Below are 27,096 nucleotides of genomic sequence, written 5' to 3'. Positions count from 1 at the left end.
ACATTCCCCTCCTATAATCGTCTGTGTTAGAGCTGAGATAGCAGATTGTCTGCCTCCTGTGATGGAGCCCCCTGTAAAACTCACCTTTTTCCCAATTGACCTTCAGAAGGGATGATTAATTGCCTGGAGGTAGCCTCTTGTCAGTTAGCCTGCGATCTTTGTTCTCTATGTTCAAACCATCTGCTGAGAACGTACGAGGCTGCTACTCCTTTTCTTAGGCCTTTTCGTACTTATTACTGCTGAGAAAGAACAGGGCCAGGGCTTCAAGGGTCTCATGCTAAAATTGGCACCCTAGCTCCCAGCTCGCTAACAGTGAAGGAGATTTATGGACTCATCCTTTCCAGCCTCTTACCATTTTTGAGGATTGTTCCAGCTATGAGCAGGGCTCCAGGAATCAAACAAAACAGAAAATGCTCTCACACGCCTTGGGATAGTAATTGCTGAGCCATTACTTGTCAGACTGAGAAGGTTTTGAGAATCCAGGGAATTATCAGAGCAGCTGCTGTGTTTCCTTTTAAAGTTTCTGGATCTTAAACAGGTCATTGGGATTCTTATTAGCTTTTACAGCGGGGAGAAAAACGAACCGCAAACCTGCTGTGTGTGCGGCGGCCGTGTTCTGCTCTTCTGTATTAGAGCCAGGAGCTGGACAGCTTTCCCCTTGCTGCTCAGCCAGACTGACACTTGTCACTGATCCCCAGGGCACTGCCATCCGCCGTTTCAAGAGATGGGAAGAATTTCTCTAGGCTGTCCTATAAGCTTTTATATATAAATAGATGATCAACTCCTCCAGTCCCTTTCTGGGAGGGTATCTGGTGCGTTTCTTATTTTTCAATTGCTGGGTGGAATTCCCCCGTGGGCACAGGAGCTGACAGTTGTCTACAAAACACATGACTCAGGAATCGGGCAGCAGCACATTCGGTCTTTTGGTGCACATTGCTATACCATGCGCCTAACTGAATGGTCTCCAGTCTTGTTAGGGAAGTGTCTCTTTGGGGAAAAAAATAATACTAAAAAAGCTTATTAACTGATCAAAGATAAAACCAGAACACCAATACCAAAAAATACACGATTTTGGTTTAGTCCTTACTCCAGAAAACTGTCTAAGGATACATTTAATGTGAAATTCATGTAAGTGTCTGTGAAACCTGTATAGATTTCAGCACATTCTTCAATTTAAACATGTATTTTGCTGAATAAGGACATCAACTTCTGCTGAATCTTTATGCAAAATTCTCTCTCAGAAAACTAGAGCTCAGCTTTGAATTCATTAGTAATAGTAATTTAGGTTATTCTAATAGAATAAATGGAGACACAATATGTGTGCAAGAGAATATTATTCTTGTTCTGTTCTTAATTGATATTAGCCTGTTCTTACTAGAAAGACCATTTATTAGTTTATGCCTGGATAAAAGAATAGATATCATCGTTAAATTTTTCCCTGCTTTTCTTGTAAGTGTTTTCGGTCTCACTGACTTTTTGGGGCACTTATCTTGCGCGAAGCATCTGTTTTGTGCACAATGGGGCTTGGCTTGGTGGTTGGAGCCTCGAGAAAGTATGTAAATATGTTTGTGTAGATGGCAGTCTGATAGCATTTTTTTCTGAAATTCCCATTTGCTTTCCCTGTCTGCTTCCTCTCCCTTCTCGCCTGTAGTGGACTGCATGGATCCGACCTGCTCGGGACGAGGCGTGTGCGTGCGAGGAGAGTGTCACTGCTCGGTTGGCTGGGGAGGAACAAATTGTGAGACCCCAAGAGCCACTTGTCTGGACCAATGCTCTGGTCATGGGACCTTCCTCCCGGATACTGGACTCTGTAGCTGTGATCCCAACTGGACTGGACATGATTGCTCAATCGGTAATGTCAGCGGTGACTTGCTGCTGTTTATTTTATTTAAACTTTGTAAAATATTCAGACTTAGATCTGCAAAAACAGTGCTACAGATGTGTTCCAGTAAAGCACGTGTAGGGCATGACTGGAAGCAGAAATGCCGTAGCTCAACTACATAAATAATTCTGCTTCCATTGCTGAGCATAGAATAATATAATAAATAACCCCATTAAAGCCACCTAGGCTTGCTATTGTTCATTATATTACTATGAATGTAATTGATGGTCTACATATAACTGCTTGTTCTGGTGTTAGTTCTTGATGAATCCCCGTAGCCACCAAAGGGTCTGTTTTGATCCTAAGGAGATGACTAAATTTTCTTTAGGTGGCTGTAAACAAGAAGAAGAGGTGACAGTCCTTCAGGTCTCATTGCCTTTCGGCGTTTAAGGGCTGTGCTTTTCTAGGCTCAGCTAGGGGCGGATGACTGTCACGTGCGGTTCGTATTAAAACACTGTAAGCACTGTCCTGTATCAAGTGAAAAAACAAGTTAACGGAGTAGAAATATTTAATAGTACAAGCACCTACCAAGAAGACAGATTTTTATAGGCAGTTTTGTGTAAAGGTCTGGGACTATGGCCTTCCTTCATTCCTCAGGTGAATGGGCATCTTGCTCAAAATCTGCATCAGGTATCTGAAATGAAGGCTAAAGAGAAACTATTCAGGAGCCTTTTCTATTCTTCCAGATGCAGTTAGCTCTTAGATGCCACACTGAGAGATGCTGTAGTACATTAAAGATTCAGAACCTATGGAACATTAGTCTTTTGGCTGTTGTGCTGTATATATTTTTGTGCTCACAAACAAGAAACCAGAGCAGTAATGGCTTCTTTACCTTGCACAGCTGGGGTGGAGCTGGGCCAAAAATCCAGGGTAGCTCAGACAAAAAAAATCGGCTAGGAGAATGGATATAGTAGAAAAAATACATAAACAACATTTTCACTGAGGAATTACTATCATGTGTAAAGAAAATCAGGTTAATGGCTTGCAAGTATTTTGAGAAAGTAACTTCCAATGATGGGGCAAACTGAATAAACTGCTACAAGGGGTATAAGAAGAAAACCTTTTCAACTATCATCATTTAGGTCAGACATTAGAAAGCTTTTCATAAAGTCAAGTTGACGGGGCTGAAGAATAAGCAAAAGAGGAGACCTACTTGTCTGGGGCTGAAACTAGGTTGATCAAAACTTTTGCAGGTGTAGGGAGGGAAGCTATCCTACATTGACAGGAGGATAAATTTTGGTGTCAGGCTTTTCCTTTCCCCATATTAACATCTTCAATTCCATACTCTGTGAGTTCATTTATAAGACCACCGTAAGGGAAAAGGTAGTAGTGTATTTCTAGTGATTTTGTAGCATAGTTCATAATTGAGTCATTATTCTGAGTTTGTGTGGCGGTTTGGGGATTGCAGGGATGGATTTAGAAAAATGTCCATTTCTACATGCGAACAGAATTCACTTTCCCTTTGTTAACCTGAGGGGTCATGTACGGATGATTTATAAGCTTTCCTTATACTGCTTTTATAAATCCATCTAGTGCAAACTTTCTTTGGCAGTGTGAAGTTATTTGAGACAAACTTGAGCATCATTCCAAGACCTTTTTCCTCACCGAGCTGCTTGTAACATTCAGGTTATTGTGCCTCACAGCTAAAATCACAGCTAAGGTGATTTGTAAACTTCCCTGTCTAACCCAGACCTTTCCTCTGAATTGATGACCTGATTTGAAAGACAGATTTACTCACAGGATGCATGGTACTCTTCCTGCATGATTAAAATAGAGTGAGCAAGTATGCTAGTACACCTAGCAACACACTGCCCAACCCAATGGGGTGGAGGTTCTGTAGAAGGGACTAACAGGGCCAGATTTTTACTGCCCTATAAAACAGGACCGAACAGAACAGAAGAATTATCAAGTAAAAGAATGAAGTACTTGCGTAAGTCAGCGTCAACTCAGCAAAGCAGGACTGTGTTCAGTCCCAGTGAAATCTACAGGGCTGTCCCGGTGTGGGCTAGTGCCGAGGACAGCTCCTTTTGTAAACCACATTGAGAAGAAAACCCTGGGAATAGCATAATCATCTAGAAATACAGAATAAAAAATGAGGAGGCACAGTGATTTTTCCAGCTCTGAAGTCAAGACTAATACCTATCTGACATGCTGTACGCTGTGTTCAGTTAGAAGGTATCACTCAGTGTGTCATATGTCGAAAGTAAATCTAGACTGTGAAACTTAGACTCGGTCTTTCATCTGAGTAGGTAGATTTCACCCACCTTTAGCAGGAATTTTAGAGCAATGCAGATTGCTGGACAAAACCCGTAGTTTTTCACAAGGTAATAATATTACAGAGATTTCTGTTTCCTGTTGATATTATCTTTTTTCATTCCACTTAGACAGTGTCTTCATAAGCAAGTTGCACGATTCAGTTTCTTGTGAGTTCTACTATGCACTGCATTGTAGGAAGAAGCAATTATACGGGTTGGGGTATTTTTGCTTTATGTGTGTGCCCGGTGCCAGCTGCTGTCGTACTACCTCACGTTTTTCACCCTGGAAAAATGCCTCTTAAACATGCTTCACCCTTTCATGCGAGAGATGTTTTCTTAGGGTCCCTTTTCCCTCAGTATGCACTTCTTTTTTTGCTTGATTCCCAAATACAAAAAAAGTTAGAGAAAGGTGCAGAGGCAAGTCCAGAGATAACCTGCGCTGAGCAGCAAAAGTGGCATTTTGGTTCCTCCATGGAAGGATTAAATCCCTTCCCTTTTGCCTCTTAGTACTGTTGCACAAGGAAATACAACAAGGTATTTTGTAACCCATTTCAGCTACAAAGTCCAAGGCAGTACTTAGTACAAGGAAGATAATTGAGGAACCACTCATGCTAACCCCTTTTCTCCAGGGTCTGCCATCACAGATCCTCTGTGTCCCGGGCTTTTGGTGTGCTATCTCCCTTCACCTCTTAATGAGCCCTAGCTAAGAACTTCATTCTCCAAGTTCTGGCAACTAATGAAGCCGTTATACGGCAGCTCTCTTAACTTCTTATTGTCTGAGTATAGTGGCAAGAAGGAAATGGCCTATGCTGCAACACGAAACAGAACGTAATATGTGATACAGTCTCACTCTTGACCTATTTAAACTGGACCAACTATTTCTGGCTAATCAAGAGGCAAGAAACCACGTACCATAAGACATATTTGCTTAGTACAGTAAAATGAATAGGTGAGTCAGGTTATCTGCATTTGGGGAATGCACTGTTTCCCAGAGGGATCTCACTGATGCATCAGTACAATCCCAGGCCCACTGAAAAGATGTTATGCTTGCATGCAAAATCATTCTTAAAGGAATTAAGTTGCCTGATGTTGTCCTTGGCTCTCCTCAAATTTACATCAGTTATTTTGACACTGTTCTCTGTTTGGTGGCTGACATCATGACATGCGTGATACTCACTAGAATCGTCAGAAAGCTGATTATGCAAAGCAGCAGTAGAAGTTATGTTCTCTGTGTAATGAGTGTACTGACTTTTTCTGGGCAGTTGACGATGGTTGTACATTGACCTGCATGCAGATAAGGATTCCTTCTCAATCACTCGTTTGTAGTGACTCACTTTATGCACGGTTGACACCGAGTGCGGTACTTCAGACCCTTAAAAGTACACTGGAGGAGAGCAGTCATAGGAATAGTACTTTGTATATGGTGGTCCTAAATTGGCAGTGGAGATAAAAAATCATAGGTTTAATGATAAGAGTTGGGAACTCGAAACTGGGGCTCAGTAGAGAAGTTAGAAGTGAGGATGTTTTACTTCACATTTTGAAAAGGCTAAGAGAGTGTGCTAGACCACAGCTTGCACGACCATATCTCATGAAATCTAGTAGTTTGATCCCATTCATAGCTGCTAACAGTGTTTTCTGAGGAAGTTTTCTGACTTTAAGACGGCCCTTTTCCCCTTCTGTGACAGGGGAGAAATACTACTTCCCAGTGACTTGTTGCCAAACTTTGTTAACAAGGTCTATGATCGCAAAGATATTTAGGCATTTATGATTTACCTTAAGCAAATGCAGATTATCTAACTTTACCGCAGTGTTGTGGAGAACTTCTCAACTTCTGAGCCATCCTGCTGTCTAGAGGTGTCTATTGGAAGCTACCTTAAGTTCCTAAATTTCTGCAGTGGCACATGCAGCAGGTGTCTTCTCAGCTTGAGAAAGCATTGGACGTGCTATCTCACTTCTTGGGAGAGCATCCTGCCTACCAAGTCAATGCAGATGCTACAAGCAGTCATCTCAAAGAAAAGAATGAACTGGCTGGGCCGATCCAAAGGGATGCTAAAGTTGAAGACAGGGTTTCAGGCCCTGAATCTTAATGTCAACTGGGCATCGTTCTAAAGCACAGAGTGCCTGTCATTTGGGACAGGAACAAAGTTTCAGACCATCTGACTCCTCAGGATTTCAGCACTCATCCTGGCCACATTTACTCTGGCTAGAAATGTTATAAATGTCTTTAGAAAGCATTAAAAAATTATGGGTTTTGATTCATGCCCACTTCCATACCATCCCTTTCTGCTTTCAGGCTTCCCATGATATTACCAGTTTAGTGGGATAGTTGTCTTAGAGAAGAGAAAGCTGTGCAGAGGGCTGTTCAGATCTCAGTTAAGTGGAAATCCTTGAAAGAGCTTAATTGATTCCTCATCGATTCAGCTGCCTTCTTATCTGAGTACTTCATGTTACTTTGGAGCAGTCTGGATTTCAGCTTTTGAGAGAATTTCGGTTCTTGCCAAGTAACTGTAGAGGACTCAGCAGGCATCATGAGCACAGATTCCTCGGGAGAGAGGCAATTACAGAACTGTGGCATTTAACATCAAAAATAAGAAACCCCCCCCTTAGGCTGTCTGATCCATTAAAAACAGCTTAGGAGGGGTTTCAGACTGCCATGCAGCGATCACAATACTTGCAGATATGCCTAGATAAACCTGTTCTCCAAGCACGGTGGGGAAATTGCGTGGGTATCCATAGGGCTAGCAGAAGACCTGGTATTTACCCAGCAGTTGTAAAACAGTCATCCATGGCTTTACTGCTTGTGGTAGGCTGAGAAGCTGGATTTAAAATAAAACTGGCATGGTGTGTGTATCCATGTCTCTCATTGCAGGGAAGCCATATTCTTATAAATCATTGCCCAGCACGTTGAAGTCAGTGGAAAAGCTCCTGTTGCCTTTGCAGGACTATGCGTCAATTCAAGTCCATTCACAAACAATGATTAGATTTTAAGATTCTGTATCAGCTAACGGTAACAACTGGATTTTTTAGTACCAATTTAATTATATAAGTTAACAATGGAGAAAGTCTTTCAGAGTTCCCCACCACGACGTTGTACAGTTCATTGGAACAGGCATATTTTCTGTATTCCAATGAGTAGATAAGGAGACCGAGAAGAATGAGAAGAGAGAAAAGGAGAAGACTTTCAAAGAGGAAAGCTGGAGCAAATGCACCTTTACCTTCCAATGTCTTTTTTTCTTCAGGAGTTGTGCAGGAGATATTATTGCATACAGACAGACAGCAGCACAGTTCTCATATATCTTACCAGAAAACATCATATTCCATTGGTCAGACAGCACCATGCTTAACACAACATGTGTGATAAAAATTGATTTCCTTGGGCTTATTGGCGTCAAACTTACAAAACAAAATCTCATGTTAAATTTATGTCCTGCCCAAGGCCACGAAGATAAAAATCCATCCTTGGAAAATGTTCACATAATTCGTCCTTTAAGCTATCATTTTCTTCGTTAAAGGGTAAAAATGTCTCTGTAAAAGATGGATATTACATCAGCTTTCACATGATACAGGCTTGTACCTTACTACAGACTAGGGCCCCCTTTAATGCCTAAGAAATCACTGATTTATCTTTTTATTAGCTTTAAAACACATGGGGAAGAACTGAACTAAACCTCCAGATACAACACCTGAAACTGGTGAACATCCATATATCTTAGATCTTAATGACTTAAGAAAAAGTTATTTGGCACAGCTAGGTAATCAAATGCCACTTTGAATGACCTTCCTTCAGTTTGTAACTTGTTCATCTCACTACCCTTGCAGTGTAGTGAGAAACATTAGTTTGGGGCAACTGAAATTATAGGAGCATGGGGTCTCCAAATCTAGGCTTCAGAAGATACCATCAAAATCAGTTCTGGCTCAATACTCAAATGGCAGACCCGCTCCTGAAGACCTTAGCTTGGTGCTTTAACAGTCATTGAAGGCCAGGAAATGTTTTGTACCAGCAGGGATTTCACCCTCAGCCTTGCAGAACCATAACATGCTGACTTGTGAACTTGTGATCTTCCCCATTTTATTTGCATGAAAAGAAGTAAGTTTTCCCTCTGAGGGGATAAAGCGTGTGCAGCCCAACGCTGTTACACAAGGCTATCACAGGCTCTGCCCGGCAGATATCTGCTTTGTGAATTGTGGAGGAATAAGTGAATCCAAAGAATCAACACTGTTAACAAGAACTATCATTGTAGAAAACATAAAGTTTTTGATGTAGTTGGGATTGTGAGTACAGATTTCAGCCTACCCATTGCCAAGATGAATTTATCCTTTAAAGTCTTCTAAGCTTTTTATTAAAAATGCAATAAAAGACTAAACACGGCCAATACATTTGAAATAAAAATATTCAGGAAGGCTTTCATATGAATAGCCTTTTACTCCTTCTCCCTTTGTTTCTTGAAAATGTGTATAAGGAGACCCTGGTGTGGTGCTAAACAAAACAAAACAGGCAGTAGTTGAGATGGGCTGTAGTTATTTTTGTGGGGAGTCCAACTCTTCAGAAGTCCAAATATCTTTGTGGTCGACAGATGAAAAGGACATACTAAAGGGAGGGAGAAAACTCCCAATAAGATAGAAGATACAACTTCTGTTTCAAATATGCATTCCTACTTACAGTCTGATAGTTGAAAAATTGTCTTAGTCCATTTCCCTGGCCAACCAGAGATCCATCAAACATCTGTCAGCTTCGGGATGTGTTTAAGATCTTACTTTTAGCCACTTCTCTGTTTGCAGCAGTCCATGCAGTCTTGGTCAGATACAATGACCAAGGGAGACATTGAAGGAACTGAAAACTTGTGTTCTAGCTGTCATTTCAAACTTGGCCAAAACCAGTGGAAATGGTGATTTCATCAGTCTGCCCCTGACCATTAGATCACACAACGTTTGGTCTGATTAGGTCATGTCTCAGGCTGAGAATTGTGTGTGTCCAGTGGTGTAACAAGCAACCCCCGGTCTTCACTGACCTTAGACATACTGTGATGAGTAAAAGCTTCTTTCTCTCATATCAGCTGTGCCAGCGTCAGTGAAAATTTATGGACCCCCTCAGAGGACAACGGGTAGACTGTTCCATTCCCTATTTGTTTTCTACAACAATTAGGGCTCATTCCCACCATGCCAATTTTAGTTCAGCATTCTTCCCTATCTCCAAATGTGAACTCAGCAGTCACACCATGAGCTCAAAAGTTCTTTTTTGTTTGGATCAATTACGCTTTGTGTTGTGGACTTTTCTGACTGAAAACAGCAGTGATGTACTGGACTCTGTGGGGTTCACATTAACTTGGCTAATTTGGTGAATAGATGTTTCACAGCACCACAACAAGCTGTTAAATTCCGTGTTAAAACAGGCTACTGTTAAAGTAGTATGTTTCAAGGACGGCTAAACAATTAGCAAGTTTGCTTGTATCACTGAAAACTTACAAGCCCCAGATGATCAAATTTTAGTTTATTCTCTGACTTTGCCTTGGAGTCCTTACAGCTTCTGGACTTACATCATGCCAACATGGGCGCTGGTCATAATTTAGCCCCTTCTCTACAACAGGATGTCTGTCATGAAGTCGCTGCTTTTTTAAACAATGTTAAGTCACTTCTTTGACACAGTAATCAAAATCATTTTGTCCTCAGTGACAGAGTGCCCTCAGTCCTGCAAGAGTGATATGAACTGGTTCTTCAAGTTCTTTTGGAGATAAAACCAGTTGATCAAGCCAGCTGAGAATCTGAAACGTTATAGTCACTGCATGGAATAGGTGGTCATGCTCATAAAGGAAGGAATCAGTATTTCTGCAGGCTTAGAATTGCTCCACAGCATTTGTGCAGCCTTAGGACTGAAGATGCATGACATAAGTTTGGCCAATCAGTCTGTGACCAACTCACAGAAGACCGTGTAGATGTCCTCTTAGTTTTGTGAGTCTGAACCTCTGCTTCTGACTGTTCCCTCTTTTAACCAGAGGGATGCTGGAATATCAGCAGGGTGGATACTTGTGTGTAGTCAGGCTCTGCCTGTGGTCTACCTTGATTAGGCCGAGTCGAGAATGTCCTCTCATACCTCACTCGCTTGACTCAGCAAGGATGGTTGTAGGTTCCACACCATGGCTTCTCCACTTGCATTCAGTCAGTTCCACACTGTTGTTGGTGGATAGCTCCTGCAGCTGTGACCTTACACTCCAACCCAGCTAGAGCTCATCATGATCAGAGTTTATGCGAACGTTTATTGGATGTTTGCAGCTTCATCAAATCGTGTTTCATTCCAGTTTAGAATGGCTGAGGTTAAATAATAGGGAAAATAATCTGAGAGTCGGTAAAAATGAATAACATAAATGAGCAAGCAAAAATAACGTTAAGACCAGTGATTGACATATAGTGGATCAGTGTCTATTGAAGGCCAGAAATCCATGATTCAATCAGCTGTCTGAATTGGATGCACTGGATTTAGTCATACCCTCTCTGCCCCCTTCTAAGTTGCAAGGTGTTCATACTCGAAAAACTATCATCACAATTTACACTAATGAGCACCTTTCTAATGATCTTGACAGATGAAAGTTTGAAAGGGCTTTGGAGAGAGCTTTGCTTCTTTTCTGTGAAGGTGATCCTTCCAGACCAGTGTTGAGACATATGGACAGCACAGCAGACACAAAGCTTTTGGAGCAGCTGCTGCTACGTCCCGTTTGTGAAGACAGACAGATATCTACCTTCTGGATATGTCAGCCCAGCGTGTTTCATACATGTTCTGTGTCTCCTTTTGAAAAAGGTTAATAACAACAGAATTTCCAAGTTCCTTGGTGAAATATTGTCTGAAGAAAAGGGAAACCATGTTGGGACTGTCTGTATAGTAGTGCCAAGCTCTAAAGAAGGGAATCCCAAGCAAATCTAGCTTGTGAGTACTTCAGCACACACATTAGTAAATGCTCTGTTGAATTTATTTTAGACAAAACCAAACTGTACAGAATTAGAAAAGAAATTAGTTCTTTTTAATGACTGTAAGCATGAGCAAAAGGCTTTTCTACTGTCAAATTATCTCCTCCTAATGGACACAGAGAGGAAATTAAAATCAGTCCAGAGAAGAATCCTTGTTAGGAACTTCATTTAATACATTAGGAATTGTTTCTTCTCTGGGAAGCTTTGACTCACATCCCTGAAAGCATAGAGATCCAATTAAGCATCAAAGAGAAAAATATAATCCTGCACTTTGGGATATTTATTTTTATTCAACTAATCTTGGCTCCAAGACTGAAGTCCATCAATACCTGGCATTTCATGTCCTGCTATTCAACAGTAAGAGACAGTTTAAAATAAAGTTCAGAATAATAAATAAAGGGAAGATTGACACTAGTACAAAAGTAAATCACAGCTATAGAGGAGATGCTTTAGACACGATGTGATGGTCAGTCCCTAGCATTTAAGGCAAGGATGAAAATAGGGTATAAATATTGCAAAAACTAGAGGCTGATAAAAGGCAGCAGACCAGTTTAATGGAATTTCATCTCACAGAGTTATAGCTTTTCAGACAGGAGCTGGAAAATCTTTATGCAAATATGAATCAAACTGAAATTGCACTTAGAAGTGAGATTTTTTTTTTTAGCAGACATCCCAACTGTACCAGTGTACGTTGTGCAGCTGCACAGACTGGGTAAAAGCTGTGATCCATTAGCATGGGGATTGGTAATGACTGCTGCTGTTCTTACTATTTCTAGCAAGAGCTCCCAAGTTGTGCTAGGTGCTGTGTTTTTACAGAGTAAGAGGCTCAGTCTTGGAGGACAGACATACATCAGTTGAAGTATGTTACTATACCAAACTCATTCATTACTCATTTTAGACACAGAAGGTGGGTTCCAGGGCAGTTAGGGGACAGATCTCCTGGATCTGCTCAACGCCGGGTGATCAGCTACTCTGTGGACTCTTCACCTCCAAGTTAGGCAGCTCAGAGCTGCCTAGATTCCTGATTTGAATCTCCAGAGAGAGATGAGACCTAGAGGATTTGCAGAAGCCTTTCAGTTAAACTCCAAGCTGCTTATGGAAGCAAAGAACTATAAATACTAGGAGGAAAATGGGGGAAAGGGGTAAAGTGGGGTTAACCTTTTGTGTCTAGCTGAGGGCCAGAGATGGGTGCTTTCTTTTATTAGGGATTTCCACCAGCCCTTTTCCTAGAGATAGACAGCTAAGCCAGGTCAACCACTTGGAGTAAAAACTCTCTTCTCTTCTCTCATGCACATGTTTTATACCTCCTTTGTGCATACCCAGTCTTGTCTGCACATATATTGAAGACTTGTACTCAGTCCTCCTTCTGCAGAGCCTGGCAAGAATCAGCATTTAGGCCAACTCAGGTATCCTGCTTAGGGTCACACTACAACACAGGATATACATTCCCCAGTGCAGGCACTCCAGGATGCTCCTCCGGGCTTCAGGTTCAGTAGGTGAAAACTTAGGTGTCCTGCGTCACATTTCAAAACCATAGCTGAAGGTCAGTGTTCTTCCTGACGAGGGATGATAGCAAAGCTGATGATAGATTCTTTTTCAGTCTCTGGAGAGCATCCTTTAATCTTGGTTTCCTCATCCATGGAAAGAAAAGAAGTAACTGTTACCTTTCAGATATATTCAGTTTGCTGAGCTATGTAAAATGTGTTGAGAACTTTAAGTGGAGTGGACAGGTATCTCAGTACCAGAAGTTTAATTAGACTCATAAAAGCAAACAGGTTTTATATTTATTGATCTAAATTATAATTATTATTTCTACATTAGTAGAGACATAATCGATGTATGTTTTAAAAATAGGTAAACAGATTATTTGTATACAGGTATTAAATTACACAGACCTTGCTTTTATCATAGAATCGTAGACTGCTTTGGCTTGGAAGGGACCTTAAAGATCATCTAGTTCCAACCCCCCCTGCCATGGACAGGGACGCCTTCCACTAGACCAGGTTGCTCAAAGCCCCATCCAACCTGGCCTCTTAGGACATGATCTCAAGGAAAATAGACATCACCTTCAAATAGGTGATTTCCACATTAACATCAGGAAAAACTTTTTCCCCGTGAGGGTGACAGAGCCCTGGCACAGGCTGCCCAGAAAGGCTGTGGAGTCTCCTTCTCTGGAGACATTCAAAACCCGCCTGGACATGTTCCTGTGTGACCTACTCTAGGTGGTCCTGCTCTGTCAGAGGGTTGGACTAGATGATCTATCAAGGTCCCTTTCAACCCCTGACATTCTGTGAACTGGAGGCCCAGAACTGGACACAGTACTCCAGATGTGACCTCACCAGGGCAGAGTAGAGGGAGAGGAGAACCTCCCTCAACCTGCTGGCCACACTCTTCTTCATGCACCCCAGGGTACCAGTGGCCTTCCTGGTCACAAGGGCACATGGCTGGCTCATGGTTAACTTTCTGTCCACCAGAACTCCCAGGTCCTTCTCTGCAGAACTGCTGTCCAGCAGGTTGACCCCCAGCCTGTGCTGGTGCGTGGGGTTATTCCTCCCTACATGAAGGACCCTACACTTGCCTTTATTGAACCTCATTATCTTCCTCTCCACCCAGCTCTCCAGCCTGTCCAGCTCTCGCTGGATGGCAGCACAGCCTTCTGGTGCATCAGCTGCTCCTCCCAGTTTTGTGTCACCAGCAAAGTTGCTGAGGGTGCACTCTGTCCCTTCATCCAAGTCATTGATGAATATATTGAACAAGACCAGACCCAGTACTGATCCCTGGGGAACACGGTTAGCCACGGGCCTCCAACTAGACTCAGCCCCACTGATCACAACTCTCTGAGCTCTGTCCTTCAGCCAGTTCTCAATCCACACTCATCTATCCCACACTTCCTAAGCTTACCCATGAGGATGTGATGGGAGACAGTGTCAAAAACCTAGCTGAAGTCAAGGTAGACAACAGCCACTGCTTTCCTCTCATCCACCCCACCGGTCATATCATCATCGAAGGCTATCAGGTTGGTCAAGTATGATTTCCCCTTGGAGAATCCATGCTGACTACCCCTGATAACCTTCTTTGCCTCCACATGCTTAGAGATGAAAAAAGTAAAAGTAAAAAGGATGGATTTCTAAAGGTAATGAGCTTTATGTCTTCTTCTGTTCCAGCAGAGGAGTTCAACTGTCACTACAGAGTTATCAAATCACATAAATGAGAGTTTCATAACACTGCAAAATGTGTTTCATTATGGAGAATGTATTTAGCACTTCAGTGCTATCTAAATCATGCTGATCATGAACCTTCTGTTTTTTCCATCCGTATCTTTACATTAGATGCTTTTCGCAGACACTCTCCATAACTTGCCTTCTAAGGCAAATGCAGGTTTGAAAACAAGGCTTAGCTCCTCACCAAACTCAGTCTTTTAGCTCTGGGCAGTGCCTCTCTCCTGTGCTTCTTTTCTGGAAAAATCTGTCTGAGGCTGGAAGTTGCCTCAGATGAAGCAACCTGGAATGGGAAAATCCCGGTTAAGACAGATTTTTAATTATTACATTTTCTATTAATATGTTGAAGGTCAGTGGAACTGCCCCAGTTTTCAGGAAGTTCTGAGCAATTTCACCTGATCTTACATTTTAGCAATAAATCCATATTTATTAAAGGATTTAGCAGGCAGGTCAGAAGCAGCTAAATCTCTGATTCTGCATCACATGAATGCTAAAGAAAAAATTTCATCTGCATTGCTCTTCTCTAAGCTGGAAAGCTTTAAACCGTTGTCAAGCCAATTTTAGGATTTGGGGGGGATGGGGTAAACATGTAAAAATGGATTTGCCATAAATGAAGCACAAATTAACATCATTATCCCTTTCCCAACCCAATTCTTTAATGTAATGTGAAAATAATATGAAATTCTGGATTACGCCACTTCCTGTGTTGGAAGCTACCGTGTCTGTTATACCAATTAAAAAGGGCCATGAACAAAGCATTACACTGGTGGCTAGTGTTTGATAAGTCTCTTTTACCACTTTTCTTATGAAATATCAAAGGCAACATAGCAGACTTTTTATTCTTCAGGGGACAAATTTGGGTCAGGCTTTGGCAGGATATGAAAAAAAAAAAAAGAAATAAAGAAAGAATCAGGTAAAAGGTTCTTATTTGTGTGAGTAATTGCTTTAGTATTCTTAGTTCTGAAGTGCTGTTAATGGGCTGTGCCCTCATTACACCTGGCACAGTGCAAACGCAGAACAAAAAGGATAATCTTGGCCTCAGATAGCTGAGATTCTTAAGCATTAAGTGAAGAACAACAGACAAAGACATTCTGGTGGAGGCAGAATAAAATTGCAACACAGTTTTTGTCAATGCAGTATGGAGAAGTTAAGGCACATGAGCAGCCACTGTCAAGATTTTGGGTTGGTTTCAAGGTGGATTAGGATCTTTAAGAGAACGTTGAGGAATTCTGAGGCAGCCTTTAGAGATCAGAGGGAAATCTTTCCCCCAGTCACGAGGGGATAATGAGAAAAAAAAAAAAAAAAAAAAGACATTTGTCTAAAAATTAGCCATCAGGCAGTTGAGGCTGGACTCATGGGCTAGTACCCAGTGGGGGTGAGCAGTGATGGAATAGAGCAGGTCCTGAAACTGAAGATGAATCAGTTCTATTTTGGCTATTTGCATGACAAAATAACCAGAATCCTGTTGGAATGGCATTATTGTTTTCTATGGATAATGTTTGTGACACACCTGAGACGCCTAGGTGAATGACCCAAAACTCAACTGTGCCTTGAGCACAGTCTGCTCCAGAAGTTCTCCATGAAAGAGTTTTTAGGTGATCCATCCTCTAGAGCTGCCTGTCTTTCCTCCTTAACCCACAGAGGGCAACTAGGCTCAATTTAGTTCTTCAGGTAAGAGTGTGACATAAGGTGAGGTGAGATCCAGGCAGTGAAAGACACCAGTCCTAGACAGTAACATGGTGAAAACCCAGATGGTAAAGTAGAAATTAACTTGGTCCCTTAGATAAAAGCCTGCATCCATGGATCAATTGATGTCCATCAGCACCGTCTGGTAAATGCAAGTGTTAGGGAGAAAAATACAGGGTATTACTCAAAGTCCAGGTATTTCCCACAGAGGTGTCTGGGCTGATTGTACCTTTTGAAGACAGTAAGCCTCGTATTTGCCTTTAGAACTGGGCACCAGATTTGCTCAGAAGTTCCTTCAAGGAACTATGGGTGGCTTTGAGAGCTGCACGGCAAGATGAAGTAAAACACAGTGCACCTCTAGGAAAGGATAAGGAATGGCTAAGCTGTTCATACAAACAGTGGAAGAGATTAAAGATGAAAGGAAATATTTAGTCACCTTTTGGGAACAGCTGGTGTGAAAATATTTAACAGGCAGGTCTTTTATGCACAAGCACAGCGTTCTAACTAAGCTTAAATAGGCAGGAGCAATATAGTGCAGCTGGCCAGTCTGTGAATACTGTAATAGGAGAATTAAAAGCTTTCCTTCTCATTTGCTCACGCAGCTCAGATGGTAGCTAATCATGTCCTCTAATTTTAACAGCAGAACTGGGAAATGTACCAAAAAAAAAATGCAGCTTGTAATAAGAACAGAGGTGGCAAATTCTGTCCCTGGGACTGAATGATGAAGAAACGATTCACCTGCCCTTTTCTGTAAATCAGCCTTAGTCATCTTGAGCTGCCCAAAAAGACCTGGTTTTAGATGGAAACTTAATCCAAAATCCATTTTGATCATTTTTTTTTAAGTGCCACCAGAAAAGTAAAAGCTACTCTGACTATTTAATCACACATTAGAAACCTGTGAGTGTTTAAGAGCACCATGTTATAAAGGGCCAGGGCGTACAGCAGGATGTGTGTTGTAAGGCTGTTTAAATTGTATGGTTCCCATCTATCTTTAAACTGGCAGCTAAATGGAAGATTTAGATTTGAGAGTTCCTGGCTCCTGGTTCCCTGTCAGAAATAATTAAACTATGTCTTGGGGAGACTGTCGTAAGTGGTTTGCTTCACAAGTGTTTCTCGCAGCTGAGGGTCTTTATTACAGCTCTTGGGGCCTGGGAATCCAAACCACCTTATATATCCATTATATATGAGTTAGACATTCCTAACCTGGAGCTGGCACTCTATTGTGTGCGTGGGTGGTGGTATGGCTGGGGTCTCAGCTGGGTGGGAGATGAAACCCAAAATGTGGCCAGCGTTCCCACTCTGGGTTAGCCTGGGATCTGTTTGGTTTGGATCATGCAGTGCGTGTCCCTGGCCTGTGTGTGTAAAACTGTTCCTTGGCAGCATGTTGTCTGAGAAATGTTTCAGTCGAGATGTAAATGTCCCAGTGGGTTTTCCATCCCTTTTCATAGGAATGACTCCGCAGAGAGTCTGCCTTTCAGAAAGTGCTTTTTTTTCCTCTCTTCACCATTTTTGAATGTCACTCCATTATCCTAGTTTCACACCTTTAAATAACTCCAAGAATCCTTCTGGCTGTCACTCCAAATAGCTTCCTTTTGTCTCCACTTTTTTTTCCTCCACAACCAACCTGTAGATATCTGACCTACTATGAGCTGCATTTCCCTGTCTTACCAACAGGACACAAAACTGGATACCAGGACATCTAGGAGGTCCTGTGCCTGTCACAGGTTCCTGTAGACCCATCACTTCACTTCTTTATGCCTTGTTTACTTCATCTGCAGGGTCCTGCAACTGGGTCAGGGCAGCCCCTGGTATCGATACAGTCTGGAGGATGAAGGAATTGAGGGCAGCCCTGCCGAGAAGCATTCAGGGGTTCTGGTGGACAAAAAGCTGGAGATGGCCCAGCAATGGGCGCTCACAGCCCAGAAGGCCAACCATATCCTGGGCTGCACCCAGAGCAGCGTGGGCAGCAGGTCGAGGGAGGTGATTCTGCCCCTCTGCTCCGCTCTGGTGAGACCCCCCTGCAGGGCTGCGTCCAGCTCTGGGGTCCTCAGCACAAGAAAGACATGGACCTGCTCGAGCGGGTCCAGAGGAAGCCACGAAGATGATCAGGGGGCTGGAGCACCTCTGCTACGCAGAAGGACTGAGACAGTTGGGGTTGTTCAACCTGGAGAAGAGAAGGCTCCAGGGAGACCTTGTTGCAGCCTTCTAGTACTTAAAGTGGGCTTATAAGAAAGATGAGGACAAACTTTTAATAGGGCCTGTAGCAACAGGACAAGGGCTGATGGTTTTAACCCAAAAGAGGTTAGATTTAGACTAGATATAAGGAAGAAATGTTCTATGCTGAGGATGGTGAAACACTGGCACAGGCTGCCCAGAGAGGTGGTAGAAGTCCCATTCCTGGAAACCTTCAAGACCAGGTTGGACAGGGCTTTCAGCAACCTGATGTAGCTAAAGATGTCCCTGCTCCCTGCAGGGGGGTTGGACTAGATGGCCTTGAAAGGTCCCTTCCAGCCCAGACTGTTCTATGATTTTATGATCTGTGAAAACAGAAATAACGTCTTAACATCAAAAAATAACCGCTAGTACTCAGACTCATTATCATTCTTAAACCAAAGATAAAGTATTAAGTAAATAATAGCGAAGTCCTTAATATGATCATGTGGACTTTGGAGTCACAAGGGGACGAGTCCTCCAAGATGCCCTTTTTCCTGTCTGTCACTGGAGATGTTTGTCTCTTTGGAATTTCAGAGCTTCACAGGCAGCAGCAGAGGCTATTCACAGTGCATATCACTGGGCTTGAGGGTACCAGTGGTATCCCCATTTTAGAGACGGGACCCCGAAGGTCAAAGCTAGGGAACAGAACACAGTGAAGATGTGAAGTAAGGAAGCTGACATTCTCTGGATTTCTTGGTAAACTTGGAACAAGAAATATATGTTATTTAGTATTCTGAGGGGCAATGTTCCACACGTACGAATAAAGAATGTGAGCCAGTAACCAGAGGAGTGGTTTCCATCCAAACCTAGAGCCGCTCTATGGTGAAAGGCTGCTGGGAAACACCAGAGGCTACAACAATACTTTTCTAGTTTGGGCTTAAATACCAGCAGTCTCAGATTTTGTACTTTCCCAAGGCATTACTTCTCAGCTTGCTGAAATTTTAGTACCATAAATCCAGCTTTTTATTTTTTATCTGCTGTTTCCTTTATCCTCCTCCAGACTTTTTTCATCAGGTCAGCCAAGGAGAGACAATTTTTTTTTTTTTTTCAGTGTAGCTTTATTGCTACGTTAGCTAACTTGCAGGTCCTGTGTGTTCACATACCATCCTGACCAGCCCACGCTCCATTGCAGTGCTGTCTGGCAGTTGGGGAAAAGGGGTAGAAAACACACACGGCTGGGCTCCAGACCTTTAGCAAGTCGATAATTGCCCACCCCTTGTGTTCATAACGGGCACTGTAGTATGATACTACCTCCCTCGCATCTAGGAGCTGTGAAAATCTGTGTCTCAATGCCACATGCAAAGTAAAATCTTCTGACAGCAACTCCAGAGTCCTTCCTCAGACATGCCTTAAGTTTTTGATAGTGTAATTTCGACTGATTTCCTGTAAAGCTTACATTAGATGCTGTAACATCTCGGCAGCAAAGTGGTATGTGCACATTCTCGGTTTAAGCACACAAAGTGCCCAAATACTTTTGCAAGTTTGACTCTAGATGGAACAGAGAAGCTCCTGAGTGTCTTAAGCACATTTGAACTCGAAAGGTCTTTCATTAGAGATTTAAGTATATAGGACTAAATGTTTGGGAGGGTTTGGAGACAGCCAAGACACTGCAGCAAAAGGAGTTCAACTGGCAACTCTTCTACCACCTTGAGCCGTATAGCAAGCAGGAGCTAGATACTGTATTCATGTCGCATTTGAACGACGAGGTGTTTTCCAGACATGCAAAGCATGACTGTTGTTACCACCATAGTTACCACTGTCTGAAGAACTCTCTGTGGTCCTTGGAGACAAGAGTCCATTTCAGCGTAAGGGACTGAAGCCCTTGCAGCTCTCTCCTGGGGTGCAAAACCTTCCTTCTCAGGTTGAAGTGGATGTTCCAAACCCATATCAGGAGCATGTCAAATGTCCCCAAACAGCCCAAGCTTCCTGTTACAGGCACTGTTAATTAGCAAAAGACTATGGGCAACTTAAGTAAGGCTGGATTTCAGTCAGGTGTGATGCTAATGCAGGCTGAGTAGTTTTGAATATTTTATGTGCAGCCAGTGACCCAGAGTAAATATCTTGTATAATACCAGTTGGCCTTCCCCCACAAGCCTCAAGGCCTGAATACTGCACTTACTATGCTCAGAGACACGAAGACAGGCACTGGGGATGGACTGGTGTCTGAGATATTCATTGTGGGGGTACATAGCTGGGGGGACAGAGGGAAAAGATGCTCTTCGGAGTACCCTGGTACCCCTTTCTGGGCTTCCAGCTGAGCCCTGCTCAAAATTTCTTCTGTTCACATCTTCTCTCCACTCTCCCCAAAGGGAACGGTGTCCTTACCCTGTAAAATCTATAAAATGGCTCAGTCAAGCAGAAGGCTTGAGTCCAAAACATTTGGGAAAGTTGAATCCGATCTAGAAGCAAGGCAGAAGACAGAGAGAAAGGGGAAGACCTGATTGTCTGAATCGCCTCTCCTCCTATTGAAAAGAGGAGAGTGCAGTCATCGTTTATGAGAGATTGAAAGTGAGCAGTCAGGTGATGAACCTGGAGAAGAAGAAACAGATTCACTTCGTTTCATCTGCAGTATAACACCACGTCAGTATTTAGTTTTAATTTTTTTCCTTTATATCAGTCCTGTATAGTAATGGTGGTAACAGGCCCTTTAACACCTGACTTGCGGGTACCTGTTCTCCACCAAGTCTCATTTTTCCAGGCAAATACAGTGCAGATGAAAATATGAAGTCTCCCAAATTCATGCCAAGGGTATGCCAGGTTTTAGCCAAAAGCTTAGTGTTAGACAAAAATATGATGCACATCTGTGTCCTCATGCCCACTGGGGCTCATGGAGGGTGGGAAGGCCAGCCCCCCTGAAAAGCCAATGTCCTTTAGCTCTGCTCCTTTTTGGAGGTAAGTACCGAAATATCCAGCTGTGATTCCATGCTTCCATTAACTCCAATAAGACTTCGGATCAAGCATCATCTTATCAACTCCAGTGCTCACAAAAAGAGCGTGGTCGTACCTCTGAATGCCTGAGAGGGGATTTTTAACGGGGTGGTAGGAGAACGAGGACATAGCAGATGTGCAGACTCAGTAGAAATAGAAATATTTTATATTAACTTTAAAAAGAGAAGGGTTTTAATGAATCTCTTCCCCAGAACCATAGGTTAACAAGCCAAAACAGGCTTTGCCAGCACTTAACTTTAGCATCAGTAGTTTATCAGCATATTGTTTCCATACTTAACCGGATTTTAATTAAATGTGACTTTTGTTCTGCTTATTGGAAGAGCCTTCCCCTTCGGATTTGGTGATCACAAAAGCGCGAGGAGTCAAAGAGAATTAGAAAGCAAATAGGAGGATCAATCACAGCAGATCTCTGCAATCCATGTCCATCTCTTTTTTGTAATATACTTATTAGATTCTTATTGTCAGGAAGGATTAGCGTTATGAGCTCCAGGAATTCCTTTCATTGCCCCGTAAGGCGAGGTAGTGAAGTGTGGCTGCTTTTCTTAACAATAACACTGGATTTTCCCCCCTCTCCCTTCTCTCCACCCATATCCCCTCCTCTCTCTTCTCTCCTCTCCCACAGAGATTTGTGCAGCGGACTGCGGAGGACACGGCATTTGTGTCGGAGGCACCTGCCGCTGCGAGGAGGGATGGATGGGCACAGCCTGTGATCAGCGAGCGTGTCACCCACGCTGCAATGAGCACGGGACATGCCGGGATGGCAAGTGTGAATGCAGCCCGGGCTGGAACGGAGAGCACTGCACTATTGGTAGGGAGAAAGAAAAACCGACTACTTTTAAAAGAATACTTGATGATCAGGGAGGAGAAAAGACGCATGCTTAATTGAATATGTGTGACTTAGTGTAGCATGAGCACCTTTGTTCTTGGATTTCAAGTTCTGACATCATACATTTTCATGTGGGAACAAGGCAAAATGTCCTTTCATTTGTTGATGACATGGCTGTGTATATATTTTATATTTTATTATCAGACATGAGGTATACCTATGTGGTGTTTGATCTCACAGAGACAAGCTGTCAAATGTCAGCTAGGCGCTCTTAAAAAATCCTACTTTGCTGCTCTTGAAAGGTCTTTCTGTGGCCTCCAAGACTTCTCTCTGCTATGGCGACAGCATTTTCAGAAACATGCATCTGATTTAAAGTTTTATTTCCTTTTTTTTTGCTCCATTGTTTGCACTGCCACTTTGCTTGCCAGTATAAAAGAGGCAACGGCCGTCAGATGACTTCTGGCTGGTATTTAATTCTGTCTTGCTTATCCCTCGTCTGCTCTGCTGCCTTTCTAACCATTTCATTTCCCTCTCTTTGGTTCTGTATTCCTCATGCACCTGGCACTTACCTTGAGCTCTCAGTGTTGTGTCTATTATTATTATTAATAAAGTGCCACCAATACGCCGAAATCATGCAAAGAGGTGCAGTTCTCGCCTTAAGCAATTTGCAGCATCATTAATGAACTGGCTTGTCTTTACCTTCCTCCTTCATCTCACTTAACTTAATGCATTTTCCCTTCTTCCTTTTTTCTGACTGTCACGCAGTCAACCACTTTAGTCCCTATTCCATAGTCATGCTATAAAATCAGTAGCATTAAAACTCCCCAGATACCATTTATTATACATTAATGGCAACTAAATTAATGAATCCAGTTCTGCCCTCAATAATGCCTGTGTGGACCTGAAAAAAAACAGTTGACTTTAGGAGAGTTCTTCCAGAGTGAGAATTCTTCTCCAGTCATATTGGTTTAATCAGCTTCTTTTAAAGATAAGAAAATTTACCTCTATGTTGCTTTCATTATGCCATGATACATCTAAATCATGCTATGTCAAAGTTAACCACTAGCCCTACCTGGGCAAACATCAGCATGGTTCCCTACGTAGATTATCAACTTAGTTACGTGCAGACATCCCTGTCTTTGCTTGAACACCAGGTAAGTTTGCACGCACAAAGACTGACAAGAAGTGAAGCCTGATCACAATATTTTAATTCCAGCATTAGGGTAATGGCACAAGCCATATCTGTGGCTCAGTTCTACTTATCATTTATTTACACTAATGTCACCCTACTCCATTACAGTCTCCAACTGCACCCCTAGTGAAAAATATGTAGCCCTCGAAACTTCCTCTCCTTAGGAGACATTATATTCTGCTTTCTTTTCTATGGCCCTAGCAGCTTGCATTTCTTTTTGTGAGGAAGGAATTAAAAAAAAACCCTTTCTTAAATGACTTTAAAATTAAAAGAGAGCAGTCCTGTGTTAATTGGAATCCTGTGTTTCTATAGTATTATGTTATAGCCTTGTGTTCAAACACTTTGATTTGGAAAGCAACACGGATTCATGAATGGGTTTTAAAAGGAAGAAAAAGAAAAAAAAAAGTTTAGCAAAAGGCCTTAAATCCAGGGGACAATTTCATACGAAAATCATTTATGCATTAAAAAAAAAGCCTGACTCATACCCTCAGTGCCATTTTATTAGTTGTGCTGCAAAACCAAAATGCCACTAGTTCAGTGTATGATATTTCTCCACACAGCTGATATTCCCAGATTGGTTTTGAACAACAAGCTTTTATCTTTCATGGTAATTAAATTTACCCCATTATTTGTAGTATTCCTCACTCTGAGTATAAAGAATCCGTGTTATCATGGGAAAGGCCAGCACCGCAATGCAGTCAGCATCGAGGTGTTACTGGTGCACACTATCATTTTGTGTGGTACTGCCTTCCTGTTGCAGTGCTGCCTTGGTTCAGGAATCATTCTTTAATATTTAGAGTGCTGGAGAAATTCTGTTTCTTTTCACTTCCCCCCCCCCCCCCTTCTCATCTTCTTGCATGGTGATTTAGCAACAAATTTGTACATAGTCTCATGCCTCTGAAGCTGTAAACAGTATTTCCTACAGAATATTTCGTTGATAAATGTGTAGAATGTAAAGGAGATTTGGCAAAGTCATAAATATCCAAGAAAATTGAATAGCTTTAGAAGGAGTAATAAGCTAGTTATATTGGCACAGATGAAAGGACATTGACTTGGAATTACATTAAGTATGTGGAAAGCATTCCCCTTGTCCTTGTGTAATTTCCCTGCATGGCAACTTGTTCTGTTGACAGTAATTCCTTCTATGTCTGTGTCATGGCCCGGTTTGCTTTAGCACTGACAAGCATAAAACCCCATTGCTGAAGTGATGCTTTAACACTCTTGCCATGTGTGCAGGTAACATGGTAGAAATGGATGATACAAGTAAAGGACACTTCTTCCATTTCCTGTTGAGCATGTTTGAGAGTAAGAAATCCTTTTGTTTTGTAGGTCATAGGAGACTCTTACGGTGTTCGAGGGAACTCTGATCCCAGTGGATTAATTTTGTTTGCTCATACATAGAGTCGTGTTACCAAATATACTAGCTTGATTGCTCACATTCAGAGATTTCATTAGAGGAACCCCAGTTAATTCCCAGCCAGGAAATTAATGCAGAAGCTTGCATTCATCACCCTAATTCAGCAAACTTGGCGCATCCAGGCAAAAGATTAGAAGTAGAACAGAAAGTTGATTATATAACTGCAGGAATCCTGAAACCCAGCAGAATGGTTCAATTGATTTACTCTAATTTCTTAAAGGAAAAAAAAACAAACATGACAACAGCCACAGTGCAAGACTCCTGTGATGGGTTCTCCAGCATATTCCAAATTTGCCCCCAGTTAGAAACAGTGCAAGAATTCAGCTTTCTTCTGTTCTGGCCCAAGCTAAAGATGTCCCTGCTCGTGCAGGGGTGCTGGACTAAATGACCTCTGAAGGTTCCTTCCAACCCAAACTATTCTATGATTCTATGAAACCCCATCCAGGGAGCATGGTGGGTTTTAGGAGCGTTGAGGTGAAATAAGCCCTCTTGAGGTGAAATAAGCCCTCTTAGTGTGGGCTCTGAAAGGCCAGATTACAACTCAGCTCTGTTGTAGGCTACTCTACGGGATTAGTTTGCAGGTAGCACCACAGAAAATTTTCTGGGTTTAACAACTCCAGAAATTTCCCAGGGCTGTAAGAGCCTGGCCTCAAATTTGATGATATGGCCTGGATATGCCCCAGGTGCTGTGCATCCCACCTCAGAGATCTGAAGGGAGACTTCACTCCACTTACACGGGCCTTGCACTGAGATTGTATCTGTGAATCTCTCTGTGTGATGTTTTACTAGCAACAAGCCTTAATCCCTTGATCCATATTAGGGTTGTTCAGAAAAATAATGGCAGAGAGGATTTCCCTATGTGGTGGAGTTGGGACGTCCATCATCCTTGAACAACCTCGACACAAATCCAAAGCCCTCACTTGAAGTTTAGTTGCTGCACCTGAATATTACAGGGTCTCCAGAGTGGTGAGGGGTGAGCAGTTAGCTCTCTAAACACGCAACAGCCTACCTAGCAGGGTTTTCAGAGCACCTCAGTGCCTAATTCCCATTGATCTCTGCAAAAGCTACATCCTTACCTCCTTTTGAAAATCTGGTCCTGGCACGCACTGATGTTGTATGCCTAGACAGACAGGCAGACAGCCTGTCCTGCATGGGCTTCTGCTTTTGGCACTATCGGGCTGGTTTTTTGTTTTGCTTAGCAAACTTCTGATTTTGGAGAAATCTGCCCCTTTAGGTTTGCCTTTCATCACCCTTCTTGCATAAATAATCACACATGCTCTGAATATCTGGGGTTGTAATCAGTGCCTTTTGGTTTCTGCTGCAGCAGCTGGAATCCAGACAAGGCACACTACAGGTGGATCCTGGTCTCTTTTCCCCAGCTTTCTAACACGTCACTTGGGCCATTTACTTGCAAAAAGCAGCTCAGTTCATGTGCAGCCCAACATAAAGTCGGCCTGTGAGTGTCTGGTGAAGGTTCTTGCTACCCTCAGCCCAACAGAGAAGATGTAGTCAGCTCTCTGCAGCGCTCAGGTGTATCTGCAGCAGAAGCTGAGCCGTGTTTCACCTTCTGGCACCCACCCTGCCTAGTTGAGATGGGTACCTCTGGGCAAGAAAAGACCATGGTTGTAGCAGTCAGTGGAAGATATGTGCTTGCTGCTTTGTACTGACATGGTTTTGCATCAAGCTGAAGGTAATCTGGCCTTAAGTAGTTTGGCAGCATATTTGACAGTAAATATTAAGCACAGATGAACTTCAAAGACAGTCTTTTTCGCTGCCCCTGTGATATAAACTTCTTGCGCCATCACTGGTTCAGCAATGAACGGCTGCTTTCTCCTCTCCTTCAAATTTGTGGGATCTCAGTTTGACTCCAATGATTTCACTGAGGCTCTGTCCTCTTCACCCCACAGGGAAGATAAAAGGAAAAAGGGTATTTAGAAAATGAAGAGGGAGCGCGTGCTGAGGCGTGTGCTGAGGAAGAAGTCCTGCCAGAGGACTTACCCCCAGCATCTTTTGCTTGTCTCTTCCCTCTCTATGAGCCAAGAAAAATGCTCATGTGATCCTTCCCAATGTGTTTCAGACAAATCAAACCAAGTTATCTCAGGCTGGTGAAACGAGAAGACTTTCAAACTGAAAAATGTTCACATGAGCTCCTCCGGTAGCAGATGTGAGGGGACAATGACTTCCAGGAGGGCAGTGGTGACATGGAGCTGAGTGCAGAGCCTTTGGGTGCAGAGGACACCTTAGAAAAATAGCTTTTCTTCTGCATAGTTCCTCAGTAAGTCCTACACGCCCAGAGGGTTTCCAAAGGAGTATATGTAGATAATGAGATGATATTTTAATGCCAGAAGTATAGCATGGGAATGAGACTATAGAGGTTTAGAGAAGAAAGATTCGTGCTACCATGGAATATTCCCATAGAAGCCCCCCATTGTTTTGCAGATTACAAGATAGCGTTGACACATAACTGACATGTGGTTGGCATTGGCAACTGCCTCCACTG

General features: G+C 42.6%; 1 protein-coding gene across 4 annotated transcripts in view; it reads left to right on the top strand.

Moving 5' to 3' along the window:
• TENM4 (teneurin transmembrane protein 4) overlaps positions 1–27,096 on the top strand; it is a 358,687-nt gene that overhangs the window by 205,112 nt on the left and 126,479 nt on the right. For all 4 annotated transcript variants that reach the window (XM_086481677.1, XM_086481675.1, XM_086481674.1 and 1 more), the window contains 2 exons: positions 1,652–1,852; positions 21,784–21,969. In XM_086481677.1, coding sequence (XP_086337803.1) covers positions 1,652–1,852; positions 21,784–21,969 — 387 coding nt within the window. The remainder of the gene's footprint in view (positions 1–1,651; positions 1,853–21,783; positions 21,970–27,096) is intronic.

Source organism: Leptosomus discolor, chromosome 1 (assembly GCF_034619465.1).
Source record: "Leptosomus discolor isolate bLepDis1 chromosome 1, bLepDis1.hap2, whole genome shotgun sequence".
Classification (NCBI taxonomy): Eukaryota; Metazoa; Chordata; class Aves; order Leptosomiformes; family Leptosomidae; genus Leptosomus; species Leptosomus discolor.
Note: the sequence above shows the minus strand (reverse complement) of the source record. Positions and strands in the feature narration are given on the sequence as shown.